The sequence below is a fragment of the Rhinolophus ferrumequinum genome, chromosome 23 (assembly GCF_004115265.2).
Source record: "Rhinolophus ferrumequinum isolate MPI-CBG mRhiFer1 chromosome 23, mRhiFer1_v1.p, whole genome shotgun sequence".
Classification (NCBI taxonomy): Eukaryota; Metazoa; Chordata; class Mammalia; order Chiroptera; family Rhinolophidae; genus Rhinolophus; species Rhinolophus ferrumequinum.
Genome location: NC_046306.1, coordinates 30,237,687 through 30,264,202, shown reverse-complemented (window position 1 = coordinate 30,264,202; position 26,516 = coordinate 30,237,687). Strand labels below are relative to the sequence as shown.

The 26,516-nt window shown below is 38.6% G+C and overlaps 1 protein-coding gene across 6 annotated transcripts in view; it reads right to left on the bottom strand.

The window, feature by feature from the left end:
• Window positions 1-26,516, bottom strand: part of PLCB4 (phospholipase C beta 4) — a 393,005-nt gene that overhangs the window by 15,442 nt on the left and 351,047 nt on the right. For all 6 annotated transcript variants that reach the window (XM_033094862.1, XM_033094858.1, XM_033094863.1 and 3 more), the window contains 7 exons: window positions 22,751-22,839; window positions 21,394-21,544; window positions 16,486-16,535; window positions 16,279-16,344; window positions 9,026-9,141; window positions 7,604-7,679; window positions 5,632-5,807 (listed from right to left, as the gene is read on the bottom strand). In XM_033094862.1, the coding sequence (XP_032950753.1) occupies window positions 5,632-5,807; window positions 7,604-7,679; window positions 9,026-9,141; window positions 16,279-16,344; window positions 16,486-16,535; window positions 21,394-21,544; window positions 22,751-22,839 (724 nt within the window). The remainder of the gene's footprint in view (window positions 1-5,631; window positions 5,808-7,603; window positions 7,680-9,025; window positions 9,142-16,278; window positions 16,345-16,485; window positions 16,536-21,393; window positions 21,545-22,750; window positions 22,840-26,516) is intronic.

Below are 26,516 nucleotides of genomic sequence, written 5' to 3'. Positions count from 1 at the left end.
ATGGCCTTCATGACGTTGAGGTATGTTCACCCTATTCCAACTTTGCTGAGAGTTTTTTATCATAAATGGTGCTTGATTTTGTCAAATATTTTTTCTGCATGTATCAATATGATTTTTATAATTTATTTAGTTTGTGTGGTGTATCCCATTAATTGATTTGCAGATATTGAACCAAACTTGCATCCCGGGAACAAATCCCACTTGATCATGGTATATGATCTTTCTAACGTATTGCTGAATTTGGTTTGCTAATATTTTGTTGAGGATTTTTGCATCTATATTTATCAGGGATATTAGCCTATAATTTTCTTTGTTTGGTTTTAGAATCAGCGTAATGCTAGCCTCATAAGATGAGCCTGGGATCCTCCCTTCCTCTTGAAATTTTTGGAATAGTTTGAGAAGGACAGGTGTTCATTCTTCCTTGACTGGTAAAATTCACCTGTCCAGGACTGATTTTCTAGTCCAGGATTTTTGCTTGTTGGGGGTTTGATTACTGATTTGATTTCATTAGTAGTAATTGGTTGGTTCAGATTTTCTGGTTCTTTCCGATTCTGTCTTGGAAGATCCTATATTTTTGGGAATTTGTCCATTTCTTCTAGATTGTCTAATTTATTGGCATATAATAGTTTGTAGTATTTTCTTAAAATTTTTTGTATTTCTGTGGTGTCAGTTGTCACTTCTCTTCATTTTTGAATCTATTTATTTGGGTTCTCTCTCTTTTTTTAATTGATGAGTCTGGCTAAAGTTTTATGAATTTTTTATCAATTTTGTTTATCTTTTCAAAGAACCAGCTCTTGTTTTTTTTTTGTTTGTTTTTAGACACTATTTTGTTTATTTCCACTCTGCTCTTTACTATTTCCTTCCTTCTACTCTGGGTTTTGTTTATTGTTCTTTTCTAGTTCCTTTAAGTGAAAAGTTGGATTGTTTGAAATTTTTCTTATTTCTTAGGTAGGCCTTTAATGCTATGAATTTCCTTCTTAGGATTGCTTTCACTGTGTCACATGCGAGGTGTGATCAAAAAAAATCTGCTAAGTGTCATCCAACAGAAAGGCAGGGATCTTCAATATGGGAAGCGGCACATCAAACCTTAGTAACAGTGCGTGACAAGTTTCAATTTGTTGGGTGCAGTCAGTCGGGTGTGAGCTACAGTTGAAAGAAGGTGCGTTTTAAAGTGTGCTGTAATCATCCTCCATCACGACAATGCTCTGTGTCACAGATCACTTCTGGTAAATGGCAATTTCTGTCAAATAAAAACACTACGGTGTGTCCTCATCCACCTTCTTCACTGGATCTGGCACCGTGTGATTTCTGGCTCTTCCCCAAAGTCAAAATAACCATGAAAGGTAAATGTTTTGAATCGATTCAGGACATTGAGGCAGCCTCGACAGCACAACTAAAGACACTCACGAAAGAGGACTTCCAGAACTTATTCAGAAAGTGGCAAGGATGATGGGATAAATGTGTTTGAAGTGAGGGGGAGTGTTTTGAGGAGGATTAATGGCAATGTGTCTTGTATTGTGATCATTTTTTAATTTAAACATTCACCGTAATTTTTGATCACACCTCACAGATTTGGGGTCATTGTGTTTTCATTTTTATTTTTCTCAAGGTATCTTCTGATATCTTTCTTGATCTCACTGTTAAGCAATTCATTGCTTAGTAGCATATTATTCAGCCTCCATAATTGCAGTTTTTCAGTTTTCTTCTTGTAACTGATTTCTAGTTTCATACCATTGTGGTCAGAGACACTTAATATGATTTCAATCTTCTTAAATTTATTGAGACTTGTTTTGTGGCCTAACGTGGTCTATCTTAGAAAATGTTCCATGTGTACTTGAAAAGAATGTACATTATACTGCTATGGGGTGAAATGTTCTACAAGTATCAACTAAATCTAGTCTAGTGTGTTATTTAAAGCCACTGTTTCCTTGTTGATTTTGGAAGATCTATCCACTTATGTCAGTGGGGTGTTAAAGTCACATACTATGACTGTATTACTGTCAATCTCTTCCTTTATGTCTGTCAATATCTGCTTTATATATTTAGGTGCGTCTATGCTAGGTCCATAAATGTTTATAGGGATTATATCTTCTTGTTGGATTGATCCTTTTATCATTATGAAAAGTTCTTTGTCTCTTATTATAGCTTTTGTTTTAAAGCCTATTTTGTCTGATGTTATGTATTGCTATGCCAGCTTTTTTGTTTGTTTGTTTCCATTTGCATGAAATATCTTTTTCTTTACCTTTACTTTCAGTCTCTGTGTGTCTTTTGATCTGAAATGGATCTCATTCATGTAGATAGCACATGTATGGGTCTTATTTTCTTACCTATTCAGTTACCCCTATGTCTTTTGATTGGAGCATTTAATCCATTTACATTTAAAGTGATTGACAGGTATGTAGTTGTGCCATTCTATTATTCATATTTATGTTTATTTTCTCCTTCCTTCTTCTTAAAGAAGTCCCTTTAACACTTCTTATAATATGGTGGTGATGAACTCCTTTACCTTTTTCTTGTCTGGGAATCTCTTCATTTCTCCTTCATTTTAGAAGATAGCCTTGCTGGGCAGAATAGTCTTGGGTGTAGATTCTTACTTTTCATCACTTTGAATATTTCTTGCCAGTCCCTTTGCCATGCAAAGTTTCTGTTGAGAAATCAGCTGACATTCTAATGGGAGCTCCCTTGTAGGTAACTAACTGCTTTTCTGTTGCTACTTTTAAGATTCTTTTTGTCTTTAACCTTTGGCATTTTAATTTGTGATGTGCATTGGTGTGGGCCTCTTTGGGTCCATGTTATTTGGAACTGCGATTCCTGAGATTGTATGTCTATTTCCTTTGCCAAGTTAGGGAAGATTTTTTTGTCATTATTTCTTCAAATAGGTTCTTAATCCCTTGCTCTCTCTCCTTCTGGTACCCCTACCATATGAATGTTGTTACACTTGATGTTGTCCCAGGAGCCCTTAAATTATCTTGATTTGTATTATTGTTTTTTCTTTTTGCTGTTCTGATTGGGTGTTTTCTGCCACCGTATCTTCCAAATCACTGATTAAATCCTGTGCTCCATCTAATCTGCTATTGATTCTTTCTAGTGTATTCTTCATTTCAGTTATTGTATTCTTCATTTCTGACTGGTTCTTTTTTATGTCCTTTTTTATGCTTACTATCTCTCTGTTGAAGTTCTCACTAAGTTCCTCGAGCATCCTTATAACCATTGTTTTGAATCTGTATCTAGTAGATTGCTTGCCTCCATTTAGTTTATGTTTTTTTCTGGAATTTTCTCCTGTTTTTCATTTCGGACATGTTTCTTTGTATCCTCATGTTGGCTGCCTCTCTAGGTTGTTTCTACATATTAGGTAGAATTGGTACATCTCTTAGTCTTGGCCTGGTGGGCTTATGTAGTAGATGCCCTATAGGGTTCAGTGGCACAGTCTTCTTGATCATCTAAGCCGAGTGCTCCAGGAATGTCCCTTGTGTGGGTTGTGTGTGTATTCCTGTGTGTGTACAACTGTAGTTGAGCCTTGATTGCAATTGGCACATCTGTGGGTGGACTTAACTCTCAGGCTTACTGGCTGTAAGGATTGGCCATGCCCACAGTATAGGAAATACTTTGTGGGGTCTGACCCCAAAGAATGGGATTCACCGCAGTGGGATCTAATACCTGCCAAGACCACCCTTTGGGTGAGCCGCTTGTGGGGCTAATTGGGTGAGTGGTGCTCTGTTGTGGTTTGAAGCTGGCCTCCAGGTGTGTTGGTTCTGGGACCCCTTGGGAAGGGCTCCTGTGCAGACCAAGGTCAGCCACTGCCTATGACCAGCCCGGGCCTACCTGGTAGGAGCTATGAAGCAATCCAAAGTTGGTTGCTGTCTGTGCTGGATTTGGAGATGTGTGGGAGGGGCCACACTGTGAGCCTATGCAGGCTGGCACCAGTACTTGGCCTGGGGAAAATAAGCAAATAGTCCAGCATACTCTGAGGCCTGTTGCCATGTGCCCGTTGCCCATAAGGTTCAGCCACTGAAAGAGGCTCCTACAGTGTAAAATTTAGGGGAGGCAGGGTCTCAGGAAGTCACCATAGTGGGGCAAGTGGTTTTCACCAGGTTAATGCAGATCAAGTTTGGCACCAGTGCTAAGCCTGGGGCTATTTAGCAAAAGACTCAGAGCATACCGAGGTCAGCTGCCAACTGAGAGTTGTCCAAGAAAGACTGCAGCACAGGATGGGGTTGGGTGCACACTGTTGAAAGTGCCTCTGGTAGTGATTGAGTTGGGTGGGGTGGGGGTCCCAGGGAATCACCAGGGTGGAGCCAGCAGAGCTCACCAGGCCAAAGGAGATTCAGATTTGGCATGAGAGAAGGTCTCAATACAGGGACAATGGTGGCTGGACCCCCAAGTCTTAACATGGCTTCTTCTTTATATTTTTAATTATAAGACTTCTGTTCAGCTCATCTTCAGATGGTTCTCCAGGTTGACTGTTCTATAATTTAGTTGTAATTTTAATGTGGTCACAGGAGGAGGTAAGCACAGCCTTTACCTACTCTGCCATCTTGAGCAAACCAAGTAAAAAAGACAACTTCTAATCTCATACAAAAAAATAGAATACAGTTGACACTGAACAACATGAAAATTAAGGTACTGACCCCCTGTGTAGTTGAAAATCTGTGTATAACTTTTGACTTCCCTGAAACTTAACTAGTAATAGCCTGCTACTGACTGGAAGCCTTACTCATAAAATAAATAGTTAACACATAGTTTGCATGTTATATGTGTTGTATACTGTATCCTTACAATAAAGTAAGCTAGAGGAAAGAAAATGTTGAGAAAATCATAAGGAAGAGAAAATACAGTTACAGTACTGTATGTATTTATTGAAAAAAATCCATATATAAGTGGACGTGTGTAGTTCAAACCTGTGTTGTATAAGGGTCAACCATACTTTAAAATGGATAGGATATAGAACATTAAACTACAGGAAATGTAGCATGGTACACCTTATTTAGTTTCCTTGAAAGAGAACTGGAAACTGTGGCAAAAAACACTTCATGCTCTAATGGCTGTATCTATCCCTCCAAAATAAGGTTGGGAACTTGGGAATGCAACTAGATAATTTATGCATTTTAGCATTTTAGAAGTTTTTGTTTGATTTATTTATGTAATGTTTCTATTTTCTACTCTTTTGTGTGTATCAATAGACTATAACTATGGCATATAATAGGCTCTGAGGGAGAAGCAAGCAAGCTGCACAAAGCTGTAATAAAAAATATATAATTGACATAAATGCTCTTCTGCCCAGAGAAAAGGTTGGTCTTTATCTCCTGTGTTTTCTTTTCCTAAGAGACTCCAGGACAGTTTTCACAAGCCAGTTGTAGCTCTAACCTTTGTCCTGACACTTTTCCATATGTATCATATGCTACTTGTAATTTAACTTAATTTTTCATGTGAGTGTTCATATCTTGACAACACCTGTAAGCACTTTGATGGCAGAGTCCATTTCTTATAGTTCACCTTGCTCATATCAACATATGATATGATATACATAAAAGCTCACTATAATGCATCAAGTTGATTTCACTCATAGACACATGCAAAATTAGTGTTTTCAAAAAATTAGGATTTCATCTTGTAGATGGCTAGCTCTCCTACCTGTCATGGGACAATTTCAGCTGCTGGGTTTGCTGTTCGTGGGCATTGATCAGGAGCTTTCTCAGCAGCTCGCACTGCTGGCTAAGGTGCAGGTCCCGGATTTCTTGCTCCTCAGCACTGTGGGTGTTGATCATTTCTGACCATTCCTTTGTATGCTGTGCCACAATCTCTTTGACCTATGTAGGAAAAAGGGGATGGTGCCACTTGAAATTCTTATATTTCAGGTATGAATTACAAGCATACTATTATTCCTGTATTTTAGATCTCTCCTACCAATTTACTTAGTGGATCAGTAGACACCTATGACCTGCAAAAAATATGTACTAATCAATGGGAATTGGGAAGTCATAGCTTATTAAAATAAGTCAATCACTTTGGCTCTGATATTTAACCATGACCTGTTAGTTCACTGCCTATCTTGCCAACTCCAGTTTGTCTGGGCCTTGGTTTCCTTTACCAATTCCATCAGAATTTTCTTCATTACCTCATGCTTTGCCAGCTTCATTTCCATTAGGAACAGGTCTGAATAGAGAGGTGGGTTCTCTTATTCCTGGATCATGACTTATTGTGTCAACCGTAACAGATACTGGGGTGAAATGTTTTCCATTCCCTATAGCCATGCTCTTTGCAATGTGGTTTTGTACCTCCTTTCATCAAGAACTAGAGTCTATTTTTCCACCTCCTTGAATCTGGCTGACCTTGTGATTTACTTTAGTCATGAGACACTAGCAAATGTGATGCAAGTAGAAGCTTGAAAAGTGTTTGTCCTTTGCTCTTTCTGGAATCCTGAGGGTACCCTGTGTCTGAGTCTGTGTACTAGCCTGCTAGAGGATGAGAGCTGATGTAGGGAAAAAGCAATCAGCCACCAGCTAACCAGCAGAGTGACGCCATCAATCCCAGCTGACTGTAGACACACCAGCGAGCCTAACCGAAATTAGCAGAAGAACCACCCACTTGCATACAGCTCAAATTTCAGATCCATTGAATTGTGAGCTAATAAATGGTAGTTGTCTTAAGCCACTACATTTTGGCATGGCTTATTATGCAGTAAAAGCTAACTGATACAGTAGCCAAGGTTTCTACTTCCCTATTTATGCAAAGCATCTAAAACTCATGGCATGTTGCACAGGTATTAATTCTCAAACACTCTAGTTAAGAAGAAAGAGAAAATGGAGATCCACTCTCAAAGACACATGGCTTATTGCGCCTATAGACTTCATGGTCTATAGGACATGGTCTATAGCAAGGAGAACTTCAGCTTGACTAGTGTGGCTGGCCCATGTATTCAGCAGGGTCACGGGGCTGAATGACAGAATTGCATGTCATCATATGGAAGCTGGCTGGTTTGACCATGGGCTCTTGTTGGGAGCTTTCTTTAAGAGTTCTTTTTTCTTTTATAACTATTATCGCTGGAAGAATTATTTATGTTCTTGACTGGAATTTAGCATCCACTTCTCTAAATGTCCACAAAGTTAATTAAGGTCTCCCAAACTCCTCTTTTCTTGTTTCTTTGGGAAAATACTAGTAGTTAGGCTCCTCTCCTAGAATACCAACTCTCGATTTTTTTCTTATCACAAACTTCTGCAGCAAAGTTAGAGTGGAGTATTCAAGAGTAGTCAACCCCTAGTTGGGTGATTTTCCGACATACGTTTAATGTTACCTCTATAGGGAAGCATGTTTTATACAGTGTTTCCTTTTAGTATATTCATTTATTATCTCCCTTGATGTTTCTGAAGCAGACAACAAACATTTTTAGCATATTTGTTTAGCAGTACTGTTATATTTCTACAGATGAAGGAAAAGATGTTCTATGAAATGGCTCTTCCCAAAGCCAGTGAGTCTGTGGCCTGGACCCCTTCACTTCCCATAGGAGCCCCAGGCTAATGTTATTTGATTTATACTAGGTACTGTTTTGAAAAAATTACAAAGTATATTGTGCAAGTTGCTGCTGCAAAAATAGGCGTTTTCTTACCTTAGATTTGTGATCTGATGTCAGTGTCTGAATTTTAATTTCTGTTTCTTTTTTCATTTCAAGACAATTACTGCCCCTGAAAATGAAAAATCGCAAATGTGTGCCAGAAGTTAGATATGCTCCCTTTCCCATGGGCCTTTGCTACAAAGTTTTCTGATGAAGAGACAATTTGTTCATCAGACATGGGATGCTATGGTTCATTGGGCAAGATCAGTTTTTCTAGTAATAGATGCATACCTTACAAAATTCTGTATCATGATGACTCAATTCAACCGCTACATAAAGAGACATTTTAGACCTAACAATTATTTCATTGTCAAGGGTGTGTTTTCAGAGTTTCCATTTTGGTTATTGCTTTTCTTCAAGCTATTTTTTATTTATTCAATGAAATACTATTTGCGATAAAAACTGGAAAATAGGTCCTCAGCATTAAAGTGAATTTTTAATTCTTCCGTTTTGGTTGTAATGCCAGATTTTTGTCTTTGACACATGCCAGTAAGGGAGAAAATAGCATTTCTTGGCATCATAGGGTAATTTGTGCTTCTTATTCTATTGTGAGTAGGAAATATATACTAGGAAATTGCCCAGCAACCATTACTGCTTATTTCAGCGATTATTTTTTCCTTTTGGAATATCCATACCATTGCTGAAACCAGAACAGATTCTGAGTTTCTGTCTTCAGCATATGTGCTCTGATTTTTATGGCCTAACTCCGAATGCTTCATTATATTATTCATTGAGAGTGTCTCTGAGAACAGCATTATTTTAAAAAAATGCTAGGTCTCTCATCAAATCTATTACTTCTGGATGGCTGGCACTGAATATGTTTCCCCTCTTGTCTACTATTCAATGAGCTTGCAGCATTACAGAAACATTCCCCGGGCTTAATTCTAGACAAAAATCTTTCACAGCAAATGCAATGAAAGGTTTTATTCAACAGTCTGTTGGCCCAAGCGAAAAATTCTTGAAATATTAAAAATCAAGATTGCATTTCTTTTGTTGAGTGCATCAACCTTATTATTTATTTTCTGGCTATGCAAAATGACTTCTGCAATTTTGAATTTTCCCAACTTAAGCTTGTCTTTCCTTCTTCCCTCATTCCTCTTGAAGATACTTGAGTGGAAAACACATGAGACATAGCTATTCTGTCATTAACCAAAAGCTGTAGAACGTGAATAAGTCTCCTCTTTTCTACTTTAATCATTCCCTTCAGGTGAATGAGTTACTTATTTTCCAGGAATAATTTTTAATGATGAAAACAGAGTCAAGACTAAGATCTTCCTTGGCCTAAACAGACAGCTGAATTGTGGGAAAAGACAAAATATAAAATGTTGTGAGGATTAAAGTTTATATAACTAAAAAAAAAAAAAAAAAAAAAAAAAAAGAAGTAAAGAGTTTCCAGAAGGAAACAAACAGTCTTACCCCTTCTTCTTCATTGCCTTCTCTAGGATTTTCTCATGCGTCGACTTCTCTTTGTCATACTGAGCCACGATTTTGTCAACTTGTGTACAATGTAACTTCTGCATGGCACTGTGCTCCTGAACGAAAAGAATTTGCAGTATTGAGTTGGACTCTTAGCATGGCTGCCATAATTTTCACCAGCTTTTCCAGTGTTGGTTTGGAAATCAAGAAGTGACCAAGTCTGAGAACTGGAAAGACTTTTGATCTCCCATGCGACATAAGAGTCCCTTGTATCCCCAGAAAGGAAATGTCCAGCCTCAGCCTAATGAACGTGCCCACCTCAAAAGACAGCCCTGCCCACCACTGGGCAACACAAATCACCCCAAAATCCCTTGTTCCGCACATAGCAGCCATAGAATTTCTACCCATCTGTCTTCATTTTGCTGTCTGAGACAATTAGTCTCCTGCCCCTTGCACACATTGGTCCCCAAATTCAACTGTCATATGTCCTTTTTTAAATGACTATTTACTAAAATATAGTTGATATACTATATTAATTTCAGTGTACAACATATTGATTTGACATTTATATACCGTACAAAATGATCACAATAAGTGCAGTAACCATCTGTCCCCATACAAAGTTAATATGATAACATTGACTATTTCAGCGGCCAAATTTCTTTTTTCATATGCTGAATATAACTATTCATCATGTGACATGGCTTTTAAATACCTGGCACATTTTGGAAGGTCTTGAACATTATCACTACATAATGAGAATTACCAATGTGGTTGTCACTGTCAGCTGATTTTGAATCCCTATCACTTGGTATTTTCACTGGTTTCCTTGTCTAGATACATTCAAGAGAATGATAGTATTTAGGAGCTCTGGTCTTCAGTTTTATAGATCTTTAAACTATTTCTTCCCTGCTTCATTCGATCACTGAAATGGGGCACACTTTGAAAAGAAGTATTTCTCCATAAAAAAATCTTTCCTCCTGATAATTTGCCCACAGTCAGATTTCCTTAGCTGCTCAGCCTCTCATAGAGGAAATCAATACAATCAGTAATATCCGATTCTAAATGAAACTTGATTTTACTCTTGAGAAACTTAGAGAAATGAAATGGTGTATTTAAGACTGGAATGGAAAGATTTTTTTTTTTTTTTTTTTAGGTTTTATAGCATCCTTACAGTCATAGTTCGCTTTGCTTATTTATTTTAAAGTGATCAACTTTTTTAAAATTAATTTTCTTCCTAAGGTATTTTCAACTTTAAGCAAACCTAATTCATAAAAATCTTTAAAAGATTTCATAAAATATAAACGAGGAAAGTATTTTTAACTTTCCCAAGATTTCTGTAATCTCCCAGAACTGTTAGATAATAACAAAGACTTGATCTACAATTTGTTTATGCACATATTCTTCACCAATGCAATGGTGCACAAGGTCCCAGCATTCTTGCCTAGTGGATAAATGCTTTTGGGAGTTGTGGAGAGAATGGCGCTGGGTGGGAGGGTTCTCAGAACAGGAATTCACAATGGGGACAATCGGGGAGGGTGGCCAAAAGGGAAATTGTCTTTCTGTGGATTTGGGGTCAGGGAAGTCTATGTAACAGTGTCTTGTTTAATTTGTGGTTGGAACACCTCATAAATCTAGCTATCTGCACACTGTTGTGTTATAAACACATTTCAGCCAGGGTTTCTGCAACACGGCATTGGGTTAAGGAAATGGGTTCTTCAGTCTCAAATTCTGGGACAAGTTATTTACTCTCTCAGTCTATTCATTTTTATCATTGGAGTAGTGATACCTCAGTCACAGGGTTGTTAGGATTAAAAGTAAATATAATATAAATCATATTATAAATGCATGTTGCACCTTATTCAAAATAGTGACGTATGAACCTATTTATATTATTCAATATCCATGATAATACTCAGAGAGTGACTTGGGATAAGAGACAGCGACCAGAATAATTTAATCAAACCTTTCCTCCAAGCTTAATCTACTGCCCCAGGGAACAGATGAGTACTTGACATATCCTTATTTGAACGGAGTTAATGACTCTCGCACTGTCTTAGGAAAAAAACTAAAACAAAATAAAAAAATCCCTGCTAAAATGCCCTACTACCAATCTACCTTCTGGATTTAGAAGTCATCCTGTCTGTTTAACACATGTGTTAATTTTCCTGGGCAAATAAATAAGGGGCTCTATACAAATCTAGATTAAAACATATGTCTCTTGCAAATATCATTGAAAGGAAGGTGAAGATTATTTCTTTAAATACAATAGTGCAGCACAGGAAAAGGAAAGGCTTTGAGGCTTAGAAGTAAGCTGACAGACTACTTGTGCTTCCCCAAAAATAAGACCTAGCCAGACCATCAGCCTTAATGCATCTTTTGGAGCAAAAATTAATATAAATCCCGGTCTTATATAAGACCTGCTCTTATAGTAAAATAAGACCGGGTATTACATTACATTACATTATATTATACAAGACCCCGTCTAATAGTAAAATAAGACGGGGTCTTATAGTAAAATAAGACGGTGTCTTATATTAATTTTTGCTCCAAAATACGCATTAGAGCTGATGGTCTGGCTAGGTCTTATTTTCGGGGAAACACAGTATTTCTTATGGATATATTCTTGTGAACCTAGTAAGCCAATTAGATATGAGAAAGAGGCTGTTTGTAACATAAAGGTGTTTATGATGATGGACTTGTTTATAAGATATGCTCTACAAGAGCAGGACAACCCTTTGTGTGAGGCACAAAGTTTGTTACAAACAGATGCCCAATAAATATTTGTTTCATGAATGAAAAATTAGCATGTAGCAAGAAGAATTGGATTCTGGTCCCAGCTCAGTCAATAATTAGAAAACTGCACACGATCCATTTGCCTAACCTAATTCATGGGTTGGTTATGAACTGCAAGTCATCTAGTGTATGTAGCAATAATTTGAAAAATTAGAAGCATACTGAATTAAAATTATTACAGTTAATACGAATAACAAGAAAGTTGGTCTTGAAAAAATATCTCTGTATTTCTCTCCGTGCTCAAAACTTTATCCATGTGGGGTAGGGAGTGATTACTCAAGTGTTCTGGTATAATCTGGTTCTCAGACACCCCTTCTTCTTTCACAATGGAACAGGGATCCAAATTACTGGTTATCTCGTGACAGGGGTCAGGCCTCCGCTGCCTGTTGTGTAAAACAGAGGAGCCAGGAAATGATCTCTAAGCCCATTTTAACTCAAAAAAAACAAAAACAAAAACAAAATTATCATCGATTGTATTCTCTTGGTCCTTAATTAAATCATGAGACACTATAGAAGAGATATGCATTTTTCATTCATTGATGTCAAGAGTACTTAAATTCAATGTGTTCACTTAAAAGTCAATCTTAATTGGGACATTTTGGGGGAATACATATGTAGTGTTGAGCTGAATTTGAATGTTTCTTATAGAAGTTAAGAGTAAATTCAGCTTCCTGTGGGAAAACCTTCTCCTGCAGTTCATTCTTGTGACTGATGTGACTGTGAATTACCGCACCACAGATGATGCTGAAAAATCCAAGTAATTCAAGTTTGCTGAGCACATACCTCTGAGATTACCAATAAACTGCCTCTGTGGGTGGCAGAATTCTAGGTTTATTGTTGTGGTCTTGCCATACAGTATAATTGATGAATTTAACAGAAGTCTTGGTCTTATCAGATACATTGCTTAACAGCAAAGTGCAAATTTTCCATTAGTAGCTTCACTGAAGTGCCAAAGTTTAGTCAGTTTCTCAGGCATTTCATTTGACTCATCTAATAGTGACATTGCAAATTGGTGACCCACAAAGGATTCATAGCCAATCTGCAGATGAAGTTTTGTTTTTTGGGGCCTACGTGGTGTTTCAAGAAAAGATTGAATCAGTGGCCAATAATGAAATATTAAGAAATTCATAAAAAATTTCAGATTTTATTCTTCTTCTTTCGAGAATGAACCCCATAGACTCATGAGGCACCAATAGGAGGAGCTGGGGCTACCTTGCCCTTTGGACAGGAATGCGTGCTCCCTGTTTTCTGGCCAGCTTCCTTCCTGTTTGGTCACTACAGGCATCTAACACGTTCCCAACTTTGGGTTTACCCAACTTTGGGTTTAAAATTTTTTCCTCTAAGGATTGGACCACATCGCACAATTGAAAAGCATACAAGTGGCATTAAATAGATGTTAGTAGTAGTAGTTTTATGTAAAAAGATTATAGAAAAGATTATAGGGTTAATAAATTATACTGCCAAATCGAGCTCAATAAAAGTGGGCCCCCTGTGTATTTAACGTGGGAGAAGGAATTCATTCAGAAACTTAAAATCACACACTTGTAACTTGAACTTCTGCAGCATACAAAGGTATGAAAAACAAGTTGTGAAATGTATGTCCCTCCTCAGAAATGCTTCTGAAAAGCAGCAGTCATGGTCTGAATATTTTACTGTGGGAATTTAGCTCTGTTAGTTGGCCTAAGGAATTTTGAAAACTTCCTCCAAAAAATGCCCACTAAACTGTTATAAAAGTCCATGCAAATTTAGGTAGGGAGACTTAAATTCTTTTAGGTTTTGCTTCTCTTATAATGTGGGGCTCCCAGAAGCTCAAGGTTGTTTTCTGCAAAGGATGGCACCTTGGATTCTTTCAGCTACCTGGGATTTACTGGTTATTAAATAATACGAATATTTCCCTGCCAAAAAACGTGAAGAAAATGGAAGGGCTGAAGTGCAATGGTGTCTGAAGTGGACAGGAAGATCTAGTAAAGCCACCTCTAAATAGTCTCACAGCAAAAGAATTTTTTATCTGCTATGGACTGGATGTTTGTGTCCCTGCTCCCCAATTCTTATGCTGAAGTCCTAATCCTCAATGTGATGGGAGGTGTTTAGGTGATAAGGGTGGAGCCCTTGTGAATGGGATTAGTGCCCTTTTAAGAAGAGACTGGAGAGGACACAGCAGGAGGAGGTCATCTGCAAACAAGGAAAAGGGCTCTCATCAGACACTGAATCTGCTGTACCTTGATCTTGGACTTGCAGCCTCCAAAACTGGGAGAATTTAATGTTTGCTTTTTCAGCCACCTGGTCCACGGCAATTTGTTATAGAAGCCCAAGCTAGGACACCATCTTAGACACTTTTTTGATTAAGCAGATAGGCCTGTTCACTGACTTGAGTCAGTTTGGACTCAAAGGTTTCGACAAGGAAATCAGCAGACCATTCTGCTCAGTATTATGTGGGTCAAGTTCTAAAGAATTGAGGGTCATCCTTTCTTCGTACCTGTAACCTGGATGTTGACATTGTCCAAACTAGATGGAGATTTTCATAACATTCCACGTGCTGCCACTGCATTTCATACAACGAGGGGAACTGGTTTACCTAGTGAAGCCTCTAATATTCTACACAGAATAATGCAGTTCTAGGCTCAGATGATTTGGGCTCAAATACGGGCTCTGCTGCTCTCTAACTCTGGGACCTTAATTCAGTTGCATAACCTTCCTAATCCTTTATTTCCTCACATGCAAAATGGGGACTGAAATAGAATTTACCTTATAGGGTAGAAAATCTTAAACGAGATAATAACTGTATAGTGCTGAACACAGCATCTGGAAAGTACTGAGCATGAAAAAATTCTAGCTGCCATTATTATTATTATTATTATTATTAATCATCATCATTATCATCATTATTATTATTATCAGTCACCATATTTCCTGGTCATGCCTCAAGGAAATATTAAATGAGGATGAGGCCAAACATTTTAAGTTTCCAAGTAGCCCAAAGACCATTGAAATGCCTGTCTCAATGACAGAGATCCAGTTTAAATGGAAGGAAAAATCTGCTGAATGATGCGTTGTCATACGGGTAACCAACTCTATTCTTAATAATTAAAGTCATGTAGGTATACTCTCTTATTTCCTTTTCTCTCTCCTTTTCTGTTTCCTTTCCCTATTCTAGCTCATTGCCAATGACCAACAAAATTAAAATCACTAGTTTAAATAGCTCTCTCTCCCATAGTCTCACACTTACAAAAACCTGTAGAACGTTTTCCCTACGGACAATGAAAAGAATGCCACTGTTTGGAATTGTTCAAGAAATTTAGGAGCAAACAGTCTTTGAAATGGCCTCAATATCAGCAAATCCATTAAGCCATCAGTTCAATAATATAGGGACTATTATTAGGCAAGATTAGGCTGAATTTCTCAAAGGAGTACACACTGGTAAAGAAATGACATAGTTCCAGGCCATGCTCTTTGCATCTTAATATGTGGAGTGATTCAGAGGTCCATCACTCAAGTCCAGCTCTGTAGGACATGCCTTGGTTTGAGGCTTGGGTCAGACATAAAGAAGTGGGAACGCAGGATTAGTTTAAAAGAACTCAGAGGTCCTTTTAAGAAATGAAGTTTCTCTTGTTCTCACTGTCCTTAATGGAAGAGGACACACATTATCCTGCCAGGATAATGGACACACACTATCCAGCTGTATAGTGAGGCATCTTAGGAAGGAAAGAGGTATTCTGTCTTCCGCCTTTCTCTGTGAGCAGAGACTGGAAAGCAGGACGGTGTCCGAGTGCTGTGAAGTTTTTCAACCCATCCTAAAATTCCTGAGGCCACCGCCTGCTGCTCTCTTCAACTTATAGCCAGCTCACATAATTTCTCCCAATCTCTATCAGAAGACCTCTTCTTATGGGTAAGAAGGAAAAAATAACTGTATTTCAGAAGTAGGTCATGGAGCAGAGTTTACATAATTGGGGAAAAGTGAGAAGAGCTCTGTCTCTAGGGGCCGTGGGCGAGAGGTTTAGAACTTGTCAGCTTCTCCCTCCATGCACTGTATGTGGCATACTGTCTGCCAATGACCCAGGGAATTTCGGTACCTAGAGGCTAAGATTGTGAGCTGGTCTTCAAAGGTCTTTATGCCACATGTGTAGATAAATCATATTATGAAACAAGTTTTAAATAGGTGAAGCTTTGTTATGCTTTTGAAATAGTAGGTGTTAGAAATGCAGATTACAAATCAGTGACAACAGATCCCGAAGGGATTCTATGCTTTAATTTTATTTCTAACCAGTTAAAATACATGTACTGCTGTCCAGTTGTCTGGAAGCAGGTTCTCAATAGTCTTTTTGTTGGTGAAGAATTCACTGGTCCAGAACACAAAATAGTAGCTTTAGGTTTTCATTAAAGAGCTAAAAGAAAGAAAAAATCCAAACAGGAAAACAAAGCTACACACAAAATAAGCATGCATACATGAAACACTCTACCTTTGCATGTTTCTTCTTTAAAGAATTTAGCTCCTTCTGTTGTTTCTTTAAATGCTTCAAGTAAGCCTGTGGAAGAAACAAAGAGGACCCAAAATATGTGGGTTTTTTTGTAGCCACAATAATTACACTAGGTGAGAAACAAAAATATATTGGTTTCACCAATATGCGTAATACAAGAGTGCTGGGAAAATGACCGAGCAATTTTACCTTCATCTGCTTCAAATCTTCTATCCTCACCTGAGGGATAAGTTCAATACCTTTAGAAAAAAGATTAGACATTGTGTATATTAAAAATTAGAATATATGATAATTGACAATTCAGTTTTGAAATCTCATCTGAAAACGTTACATGTGATGTTATGAATATAAACATATGCATTTCTTATTACAAAACAATTAAATAGACACTTAACTGAAATGCTTATTGTCTTAGGTTGTGTTTCCTACAAGCAGAGCCTGAGATGGGGATTCGGGTGCACATAATTTATTGAGGGAAGGCTCTTGGGAGAAATCCCTAAAGGGGTAAGAGAAGCAGGACAGGGCAGATGAAGAAGCTAGGGTGTATTTCCAGGGCCATTGAGCTCCAGGTGCTTCAGTGGGAACAAGCTTGAAAACACTCCGATTATTGGCTATCTTCTCTTCCTTGTGTCACCTCTCCATACCCCCACCTGTCTGTATCCACTGTATACCCCCGACCCCAATAAATTACTTGCACTTGAAACCTTATCTCAGGGTCTGCTTCAGGGTGACCCAAATTAAGACAGTTCTATAGAGAGAAAATGGAAGCTGGCTTTCTCAAATGACATCTCTTCCCACAAAGGCCACTGGAGTAGTTTATTTCCCGACTCTCCCCACACCCAGTCCCCTGATTCCTAGAGAGGAATGGGAGAACACCTAGAAATTTCCCTCCTGCACTTTTTTAGTATTCCCCTAGAAGCTACCAGGCAAAAGGACAGGCCCCTCACTTAGATGAGGTTCTGCTGAGCCTGCTACCTCCACATGTGTCCTTCTAGGTCGTACATTAACCTGCTCCATGAACTCCAGCGTCCAGCTCATGGCTTTCTCACGGAAGCATCCCCAAGCCTCCATCAGAGAGATTCAATACCTATGACAAGAATCCATTTCCTTACTTTCCTTCTCATTTCTATGATGCCTTCCATTTTAGAAATCTTCTCCATTTTACCTCACCTCCTGCTGACAGCTATAAACGGTATGTTAACACTGAAACTGTCCCTCCTCCAAGACCTGTCACTTAAAGGTGCCTCTTTCTGCCACAGTTCCATACAATCAACTTTACTCACTCCCTCACATCCACCACACATCCTCTCACCCTTATCTGTTCCTTGCTTCTTTAACCTTTTCCTTTTCTAGCTTATCTCTCTCCTCTAGTATCACCCCGACTTGAGTATTAACCTGGATAGTATGATCAATGTGGTAGACTGAAAAAATGGCCCAAATTCTTTACTTTCCCTGTTTCCATACCTACTGCCAAATGACTTTGGAGTTCCTCCTATCAAGATATGGTGTCTGTTTCCCCAACCCTTGAATGTGACTTGCTTGTTGAAAGAAATGTACTAGAAAGGACTTTGTGCCACTTCTAGGAAGCCTAGGACTCAATGGGCCTTCCACACTCCCATTCTCCATCTTAGAACCTTGCCACTGCCATGTAAACAAGCCCAGGCTAGCCTGATGGAAGATGAGAGTCCACATGGGACAGAGCACACTTGTCCAGCCAACATCACCTTAGATCAACCTAAAGCTCACTGAACCCCAAACGTGAGTGGGGACAGCTAAGATCAGCAGTGTTGCCTTATCTCAGGTGGAAATCAGGTTAGAAAAATTTGATGTTTTAAGACATAACATGGTCATTATGGAGGACAGTAGCATGCTGGTACGAACCAATGAAAAGAAAGAGAAGGAAAATGCACAAGAGGGCTATGTATTGAAACAAGCCTCTGAGGAAGAGCTGAATTAAAGGAAAGGGAGAGATCCTGCTGCATAAGGAGGGAAGAGAGATGTTCTGTCCAAGCCATGAAGAAGGACGAGTGAAGAGAAGTTTCAGGGTGGAAGGAAAAAACTCTGATGGAAGGTGTATCAGTCAGCATATGCTGCATAACACATGACCTCAAGTTTTAGTGGCTTAAAACAACCATCATTTACTGATGTCATGTTTCATTGGGTTGGTTGGTCTGAGCTGGTTTGGCTGATCTCTGCGTGTCTTGCTCATGCATTTGAGGTTGACTGGTGGGCTGGATGAGAATTATTGCTCATGAGGTTATCTGGGTGGTTTTTTTGGTCATGGCTTGGTCAGCTCTTCCTCAGAGGCTTGTTTTAATATACAGCCCTTTCGTGCATTTTCCTTCTCTTTCTTGTCATTGGTTCTTACCAGCATGCTACTGTCCTCCATAACGACCATTTTATGTCTTAAAACATCAAATTTTTCTAACCTGATTTCCACCTTCACCATCAAAGTGTGTCTAATTCAACATTAATTTTGCAGTCTTAACTTCTCTGGACTATCTATAAACCTTCCCAAAACTCATTCTTCCTATAACATAGATCTCTGTTTTTCGATTCATTCTCCCTTTCCAACCATTCTCGTTCTCGTTTTCATTCCCTCCTTCCCTCCCCGCCCTCCCTCCTCCATCCTCTAGACCTACCATAGCTCCGCTGTCACATGTTTCTACCCAGGTGCATCATTAACAACTTGAACTTGATGATATCCAGGACTGGAATCATCTCACCAAAAGCAGTTCTGCCTCTTCACTTCTCTGCTCTCAATAGCATCGTCTATTTGGGACCTGTCCTTCAAGTCTCTGAATTATTGCTGAGCCTCTTCCTCCCTAAGGGCCAAAAAGTTTTACCAACTTATTTCTATTCTTCCTGCCCTTCCTTCTTTCACCCTAACTACTCCCCACCTAATCCAGACTCCCCTTGCTACTAGTACGGGTCATTCATTAATCAGCCATTTACTTCTTAAGAAAAGAGACTGTTAGATCTTTACTAAGCATGGTTCCAAAGACACACGGATGAAGGAGGTGTTGTCTTGCCTACAATAACCCGTTTCTCTGGTTGTTATCATAATATATAAATATAATATAAACATAATATAAATATTTAACATGGTAAGTGTTATAATAGCAGCATGACTACCATAATTCTTAACTGGCTCTTAGCATCTATCTCACCCTTTCGATTGGTTCTTCTACGGAGACTATATTAATCTTAAAATATTCCTTTGATTGTCATTCTTCGTTGCCTTTTCCAGGTGATCCCAGAACCCTGTCCAGACCAGGATAAGTGAACTACTCACCACCACCTATCAGCATTCGCCCTGCCCCATTTTCCTACATCTAGGTTGCTTCCTATGTTGCTTCCTCCTAGGCTGTGTTCTCTTGGCTCCTTCACTTTCTCTTCCTGTTTGACTCAGACCTATGTTTCAATGCCCAACTCAGTTGGGATCTCATCCATAAGTTTTCTCCGGGATCTTTGCGGGAAGGGATGCCCTCTCCCCTTCTGTTTCTGAGGGTCAGCCCTCACTGACCACTTCTTGGGCTGGCCGTTGTGTGGGAGCCTGCCCTATCTTACTGCTCTGACCACGTAAGGGTCCTGAAGGTGTGAAGGCATTTATTATAGAACCTGGTACTGTCGCTTAGAGGAGGCTTCCAAGTCTCCTGAATAAAAAGCCAAAGTGAAACAGCACGTCGACTCTCTTTCTCAGGGTGTCTATTAAGGAGACTGGAGTGGAAGTGAGAGCTGTTTGGCTCCTTCAAATGCAGCCTTGTTTGGAACCAGGGATGAGGCAGTTCCAAATGCAAACATGTTCCCTTCTAGAACTAGAGTCACTTTGTCTTCTGTAAGCTGGTCACACTGCAATGTTTTTCAGGCCACTTAAGTCATTATGATTACAAGTGTCTTTTTACTAAGTAGGTGTGATACAAGAACTTTAACTAAACAGAAGCTCTTCCATTTTCCACTGTCTATCTCTGTCTGAGTGGCTAATGGTAACAACGACCAGTGCTGGTACGGAATGCCCAAAGCCTGCGTCATTACCTTGCTTCATGTTCTGTCCAGGAAGAATAGAAAAACAGCTGCAGGCAAAGTACAATTTGGGCTACTTTTGTGCAGTCTCATTTTCTAATTTGTTTCATGAAGCTCCATGCACACTTTCCTGCTATATTAACTACTAGGTTGCTTTGGTTTAGGAAAACTTGTAGTTTCTTTCCTTAAACTGCATGGTTAAGTATACTATATGTATTTAAGTACACAAACAACTTGATTTCCTTACACCAAAGACAGTGAATTCATATATAAATGGGAAATATATATATTTAGTAAAACATCAGTAGGAAAAAAAAGAAATTCTAATTAAAAAAAGAGTGAGTTTAGTAAGTGATTCATGGTCAAGGAGCATACGTAAAATGTTTAATGACCAGTATGGGATGGGCCCCATCCAATCAGAAAGGATTCCTGCCCAATAAGAATGGAAGCCAACTTTGAATAACTGGTACAGTTGTCACTTTACATGCCAGCTGAATATTAGCACATGGGACACATCATTCTTTGTGATGACACCTTTTATGAGCTTTTGTTTAATCCATAAGTTACTGCATGGAGTTGGCCTTCAACTGCCCATCTGATAATTTTACAAATGAATTGCTATGGATCCTACATATCTATCAGTGGGGGAAACTGTCAATAAGAGATCTAGAACTGTCTGAACAGTAATGATTCTGTTGGTTCATGAGCCCACTCACTGCCTGTCCAGATAAGTTCTGTGTTGGTTTCCGGGAGAGACTAGGGAGGAGTTAGTGAAGTTTACCATGTGTGGAAGTTCTTTCCAAAAATGACACCAAATTTAAACATTTTCTAAAACTATGGATATTGTATCCACTAGGGTGCAGGAATCTAGCAGAAAAAACCCAAATCCCGACTCCCTGTGAAATAGAGGGAATTGAAGCAGTTTGCCCAAGCCATAAGAAAACAGGCTGATCTTCAGTTTTATGGGCCAATGAAAATTGCAAATTAACAATTCTAAATACCTTCATAAAAGACTCTTTACAAAGATTCTAAAATTGCCAGAGTAGAGAAGAAGCTAAAACAACCCTCCTTTACCTTTCTTGGCTTCCATGCCAGATCCCAGCGCGGCTGTGGTTGTTGGCCTGAGCTCAGAGCTGCTCTGTGGAGTCACATTTGCTTTGGCAGTGTTGGCCTTTCCTTTTTTGTCGTTCTTAGAAGTGTCACTGGGCACATCGGCTATGTCACTCTTGGAACAGAAATGTTTAATATTAACCCAAGTGAATGCCACCTCGAGTTCAACTGTCTTGCACATTCTCTGTTTTACTGATTCTGTACCACTCAACTTTTCTCCTTCAACTCTCTTAACACATCTTTGCCTGGCAGGAGGGGAATGTTATATGACTTCCTCAGGCTTGAGGCATAAGACGAAGCCAAGGAAAGAAGATGCAATTCTTTCACAAACAGGATGCACCTTCTCTTTCTTTTTAAAGATTTTATTGGGGAAGGGGAACAGGACTTTTTTGGGGAACAGTGTGTACTTCCAGGACTTTTTTTCCAAGTCAAGTTGTTGTCCTTTCAGTCTTAGTTGTGGAGGGCCCAGGTCAGCTCCAGGTCCAGTTGCCGTTGCTAGTTGCAGGGGCGCAGCCCACCATCCCTTGTGGGAGTTGAACCGGCAACCTTTTGGTTGAGCGTATGCGCTCCAACCGAGCCATCTGGGAGCTTAGCAGCAGCTCAGCTCAAGGTGCCGTGTTCAATCTTAGTTGCAGGGGGTGGAGACCACCATCCCTTGCGGGACTCGAGGAATCGAACTGGCAACCTTGTGGTTGAGAGCCCACTGGCCCATGTGGGAATCGAACCGGCAGCCTTCAGAGTTAGGAACATGGAGCTCTAACCGCCTGAGCCACCAGGCCCGGTCCGCACCTGCTCTTTTTCTAGCTACTGGAGAGATTGCTGCTTCCACTCCAAACTGAGGAGTACGGTAAAAGGAGCTTTACATACAAAGAAACAAACAACACCAGTGTGTACTGAAATGGGAGAAGGCTGGATGCAAGACTGGTAAAAAAATAAAGAAATAATCATAACTGTCAATTTCACTCAGTTATTGAATTGGGTTTGCTGGTATTTGAGTATATCACAAAAAACATCATGTATTTTAAACATTCTTAATAGCACCATGGATGCTTTTCATTTCATTTCTAGTGGGGGAAGGGTCCCCAGACGTGCGTTAAACCATGGTGATTAAGTGTTTTTTTTCCAGATGGTGGCCATACTTATTTTATTAAATATGCTACTCTCATTGACCTTTGAAACGATTTTGTTGAATTGATAAGTTCAGTTTCAAAAACCTTCTCTGAACTTGTTCTATTAATGTATTACTTGATCTTACCCTTGTCGTCACTGTTTGACGACTACATTTCTATTTGGCTGTCGTTAAGTGCCCAGCACTACTTACGGTTTCAATGCCCATAGCTCTCATTTGGTCTGCCCTCTTTTCCGTAATTGAAAGAAACTTCTTTGGATCTGATAAAGCATCCACAATATCTGAGGGGGAAAAAGAACACTGAGCTGTTAATTCTCTGTTTTACTGAGAACATCCAAGAAAACTCAGCTGATGTACTACTCAGAATCCTGGACCCCCATTATGCCCTCTAAGTATTTTCTCCTAGGACGTGACAAGTTCAGAGAGCACATCTAGTTATAGAAAAATACGTAGAAAAGGATCAAAAGCTAGGTGATTTTCTCTTATTTTTCCCTTTGATTTTCCCCCAAATTAAGAAGACAGTGTGGCAGAGCGAGCCAAGTAAATTGCCTTGGGTTCCTGACTATTTACTTCTGTGACCTTGAGTAAGTTGGTAGTATCCCCAGCCTCAGTTTCTTCATCTGACAATTAGAACTGACACCGCCCACTCTGCAGGGGTACTTTGAGAATTCAGTGAGATGATGAATGTCAAAAGTGCTTGAAGCATAGTAGATGCCACTAGCCCTAAGTCTGATTTTTACACACAGAAGGCTAATGCATATTTAAAGCCAGTTTTGTTCCTTGGTAGATAAACTGAAATATTTCTCTAGTGGTTTTGCAGCTATAATTTGCATTTAAAAACAGTAAAATTCCATCTTTTATATAACATCATTTGAAGAGATCCAAGTACTTTCAAAGAGAATTTCATATAATTTTGCATAATTTACCAATACCATAGAAGGAATATTCTTGTTACTTTCAAACAGTATACAATTTACAGAATTTAAAAATTATATGTTTATCAATTTCCTCCTGGCAGAATCACCTGACTAATTACATTCACAAGATAATATTTCTCAGTTAAATTTTTTTTCTCTTTTATAATGACATGACATTCAACTATATGAAATGAAAAGTAAAAATCTCCTCTCCTGCCAATTTTACAGCCAGAAGGTAACTACTGTTACCCATTTCTTGCATCCTTATATTTTTTTAAAACTCCAAATGGGTCCATAGTTTTCTCCACTTGTTTTTTATCTTTTTAATTTCTTGGAAACACTTCCATATCAGCAATGTAGACCTACTACATTACTTTTAAGGGCTGCTTAAATATTCTATTTTCTGAGTGCCTGTAATACCTTTAACCAGTTCCTTATTGATAGACTATTCGATTACTTCCAGTTCCTTGATATTATAAACAGTGTTGCAGTGAACATCCCTGCTCATCTCTCACAGGAGACCTTTGCATATGTCTACAGAATACATTCCTAGAAGTTAGAATGATGGGTAAAGGTATTTGTCTTTTGTGGGAGTTATTGCCAAATTGCCCTCCACAAAAGTTGCATCAATTTATTCTCCTACCGGTGGTCTATGAAAAGGTTTGATTCTAGTTATCACCCATGTCCTTAAGAATTCTTTGCCTCATAATGGGGAATGTGGACAAATTAGCCCTTAAATCATGCTTAGGAAAAACCCAGAAAATTATTTTTTGAAAATTAATATTCTAGGAATGTATGTACCTATTTAACTCCTAATTATGAAAAGTTTCAAATACACATAAAGTAGACAGAAAAGTAAAACAATCCCCTATGTCCTGATGGTGAAGACCCAACAATTATAAACAGTCTGCCAACATTTCCTTTATCTAGCCTTCTTGTTTTTCTTTCTCTCTCTTCTCTTTGCTGAAATATTTGAAGGCAAATTCCAGATACTATATTTCACTCCTAATTCTTTCTTTTTTGCCATCTCTCAAAAAAGAAGGGCATTTTCTTTCAGAACCAACTATACCCATACTGTATCCAACAAAATTGGCAGTAATTCCTTATGATGATATATAATACATGGCTCATGCTGGTGTTTCCCTACGAGTATTTACAATTAGTTTGTTTGAATCAAGATACAAAGTCTGCATTATGTCTCTGAAATCTATTTTAATCTAGAATAGTTCCTCCTACTATTTATTTTTCATAATGCATAGCGTTGTTGGGGAGAGACAGATCAGGAGTCCTATAAAATGTCCCACATTCTGAATCTCCACGTTTCCTGGGTATCATTTAACTCGAAGGCCTGACTTTCTCTTTTTGTAAGAATACTGCACAGGAAATTTTAATTTGTGCTGTGGCTTCATAGGGTCACATGGAGGCAGATGAAGCCTGGATGCCCTACTTGCCATGGTGCGAAACTCATCGGGTGGCTCAGGATTTATAGTTCCATTTGTGACTGTCTCCCAAACGTTTTCTCCTTCCTCTTGTCCACACTGTTATGGGGAAAAGTGAAACTTAAACTGAGCTCTCCTGCCCTTCCCTGGAGAAGACCTATCAGGAAGCCTCCTAGTACATTCTCACATTGCGTACACTTGGCGTCGGCTTCCCACTGGTACACTACAGGGGATGACCCACAGGGTTGGCTTGTTAGGAAACAAATACTTGTTTGTCTCTAATGATTTACAATCAGTTGGGGGTCTGATGAGAGTATATGGCATTTTGGAAGGGTAATTGGTAGTCCTTCAAATAGGAGTAATAGATAATTTTTTAATCACTGAAAACCAAATATAAAACCAATAAAGCAAGATAATAAAGAATGAAATGGTCCATAATCCTTCCATCTTAACCAAATTTTCATTTTAGTATTTTCTTATGTAATTTTTTCTGTATAAATACATATTTTACATGGTTTCCTTAAAATTTTATCTGTATAGTTCTGAAAATTATTTTTAGTGAGTGGCTAATGTTCCGCTGAGTTTACGTAAGAAACTATTCCCCACTGCCTGATATGTAGATGGGCTTTCAATTTTTCTATAAAAGATGACTTTGCAAGAAATATCTTAGTGAGAAAAATGTTAAATACCATTACTTAAATCCATCTCCAATGACCAATTCTAGAATTCTAGCTTATGTCCCCAGATCCGGAAATTCTGCCTTATTATTTGCGTTTAAATGAGATGTCTTATTTGCAGTTACATATACCTCATGATTTTTTTACAATATACAACATGATAGAATTCAATAACAATACAATATAATAGTGATCTTGACCAAATGGCAACGAAAACACACAAAGTATAAATAAGGCTTGTTCAATTTAAATCACATGGTACAAAAAGATTACAAAATGGCTAAATGCCTTGAACAAGGTTTATGTTAGCAGGTTATCTGAAACAGGTGCTTCATTCCTGGCAATTTTGAATAATAAATTAGATACCTCCAGGATATAATTTTTCCATGTGACAGCAGGTGCTCATTCTGCAGCTAGAGTCATAGATCAATGCAGAGGGCGGCAACTGTACACCTGGGACAGTTCACCAAAATTATTCAACCAAGGGAAAATAGGCTCGGGATTACAGAACCAAGGCCTGTCCTCATATCTTTTAGATAATTTTTCTATTGTAACCCAGTTTTTCCTCTGGCCAGAGGCATATACACCTTAGTTTTAAATATATACGTTGCACACACACACACACACACACACACACACACACACACTTATTTGATATGCAGTATATATCAAATATGGAAACTGATTTTTTAATAACCACATCTAAAAGGATGTATAATCAGAGAAGGAGAAGCTTTATCTCAAATATCTCATACCTTTATATACTTGTATAACTCTATTTGAGAATGTTACTTACTTTTTGCTTGTCTCAGCTCAAAAAAAGATTTCAGGAAGCAGTTAAATACATCTGGCATAGTCTTGGCCAAAGTTTTGCATATTTCAGTAAACCTAGCATCTTACTTTGGTACCACCTGACATTTCTCAG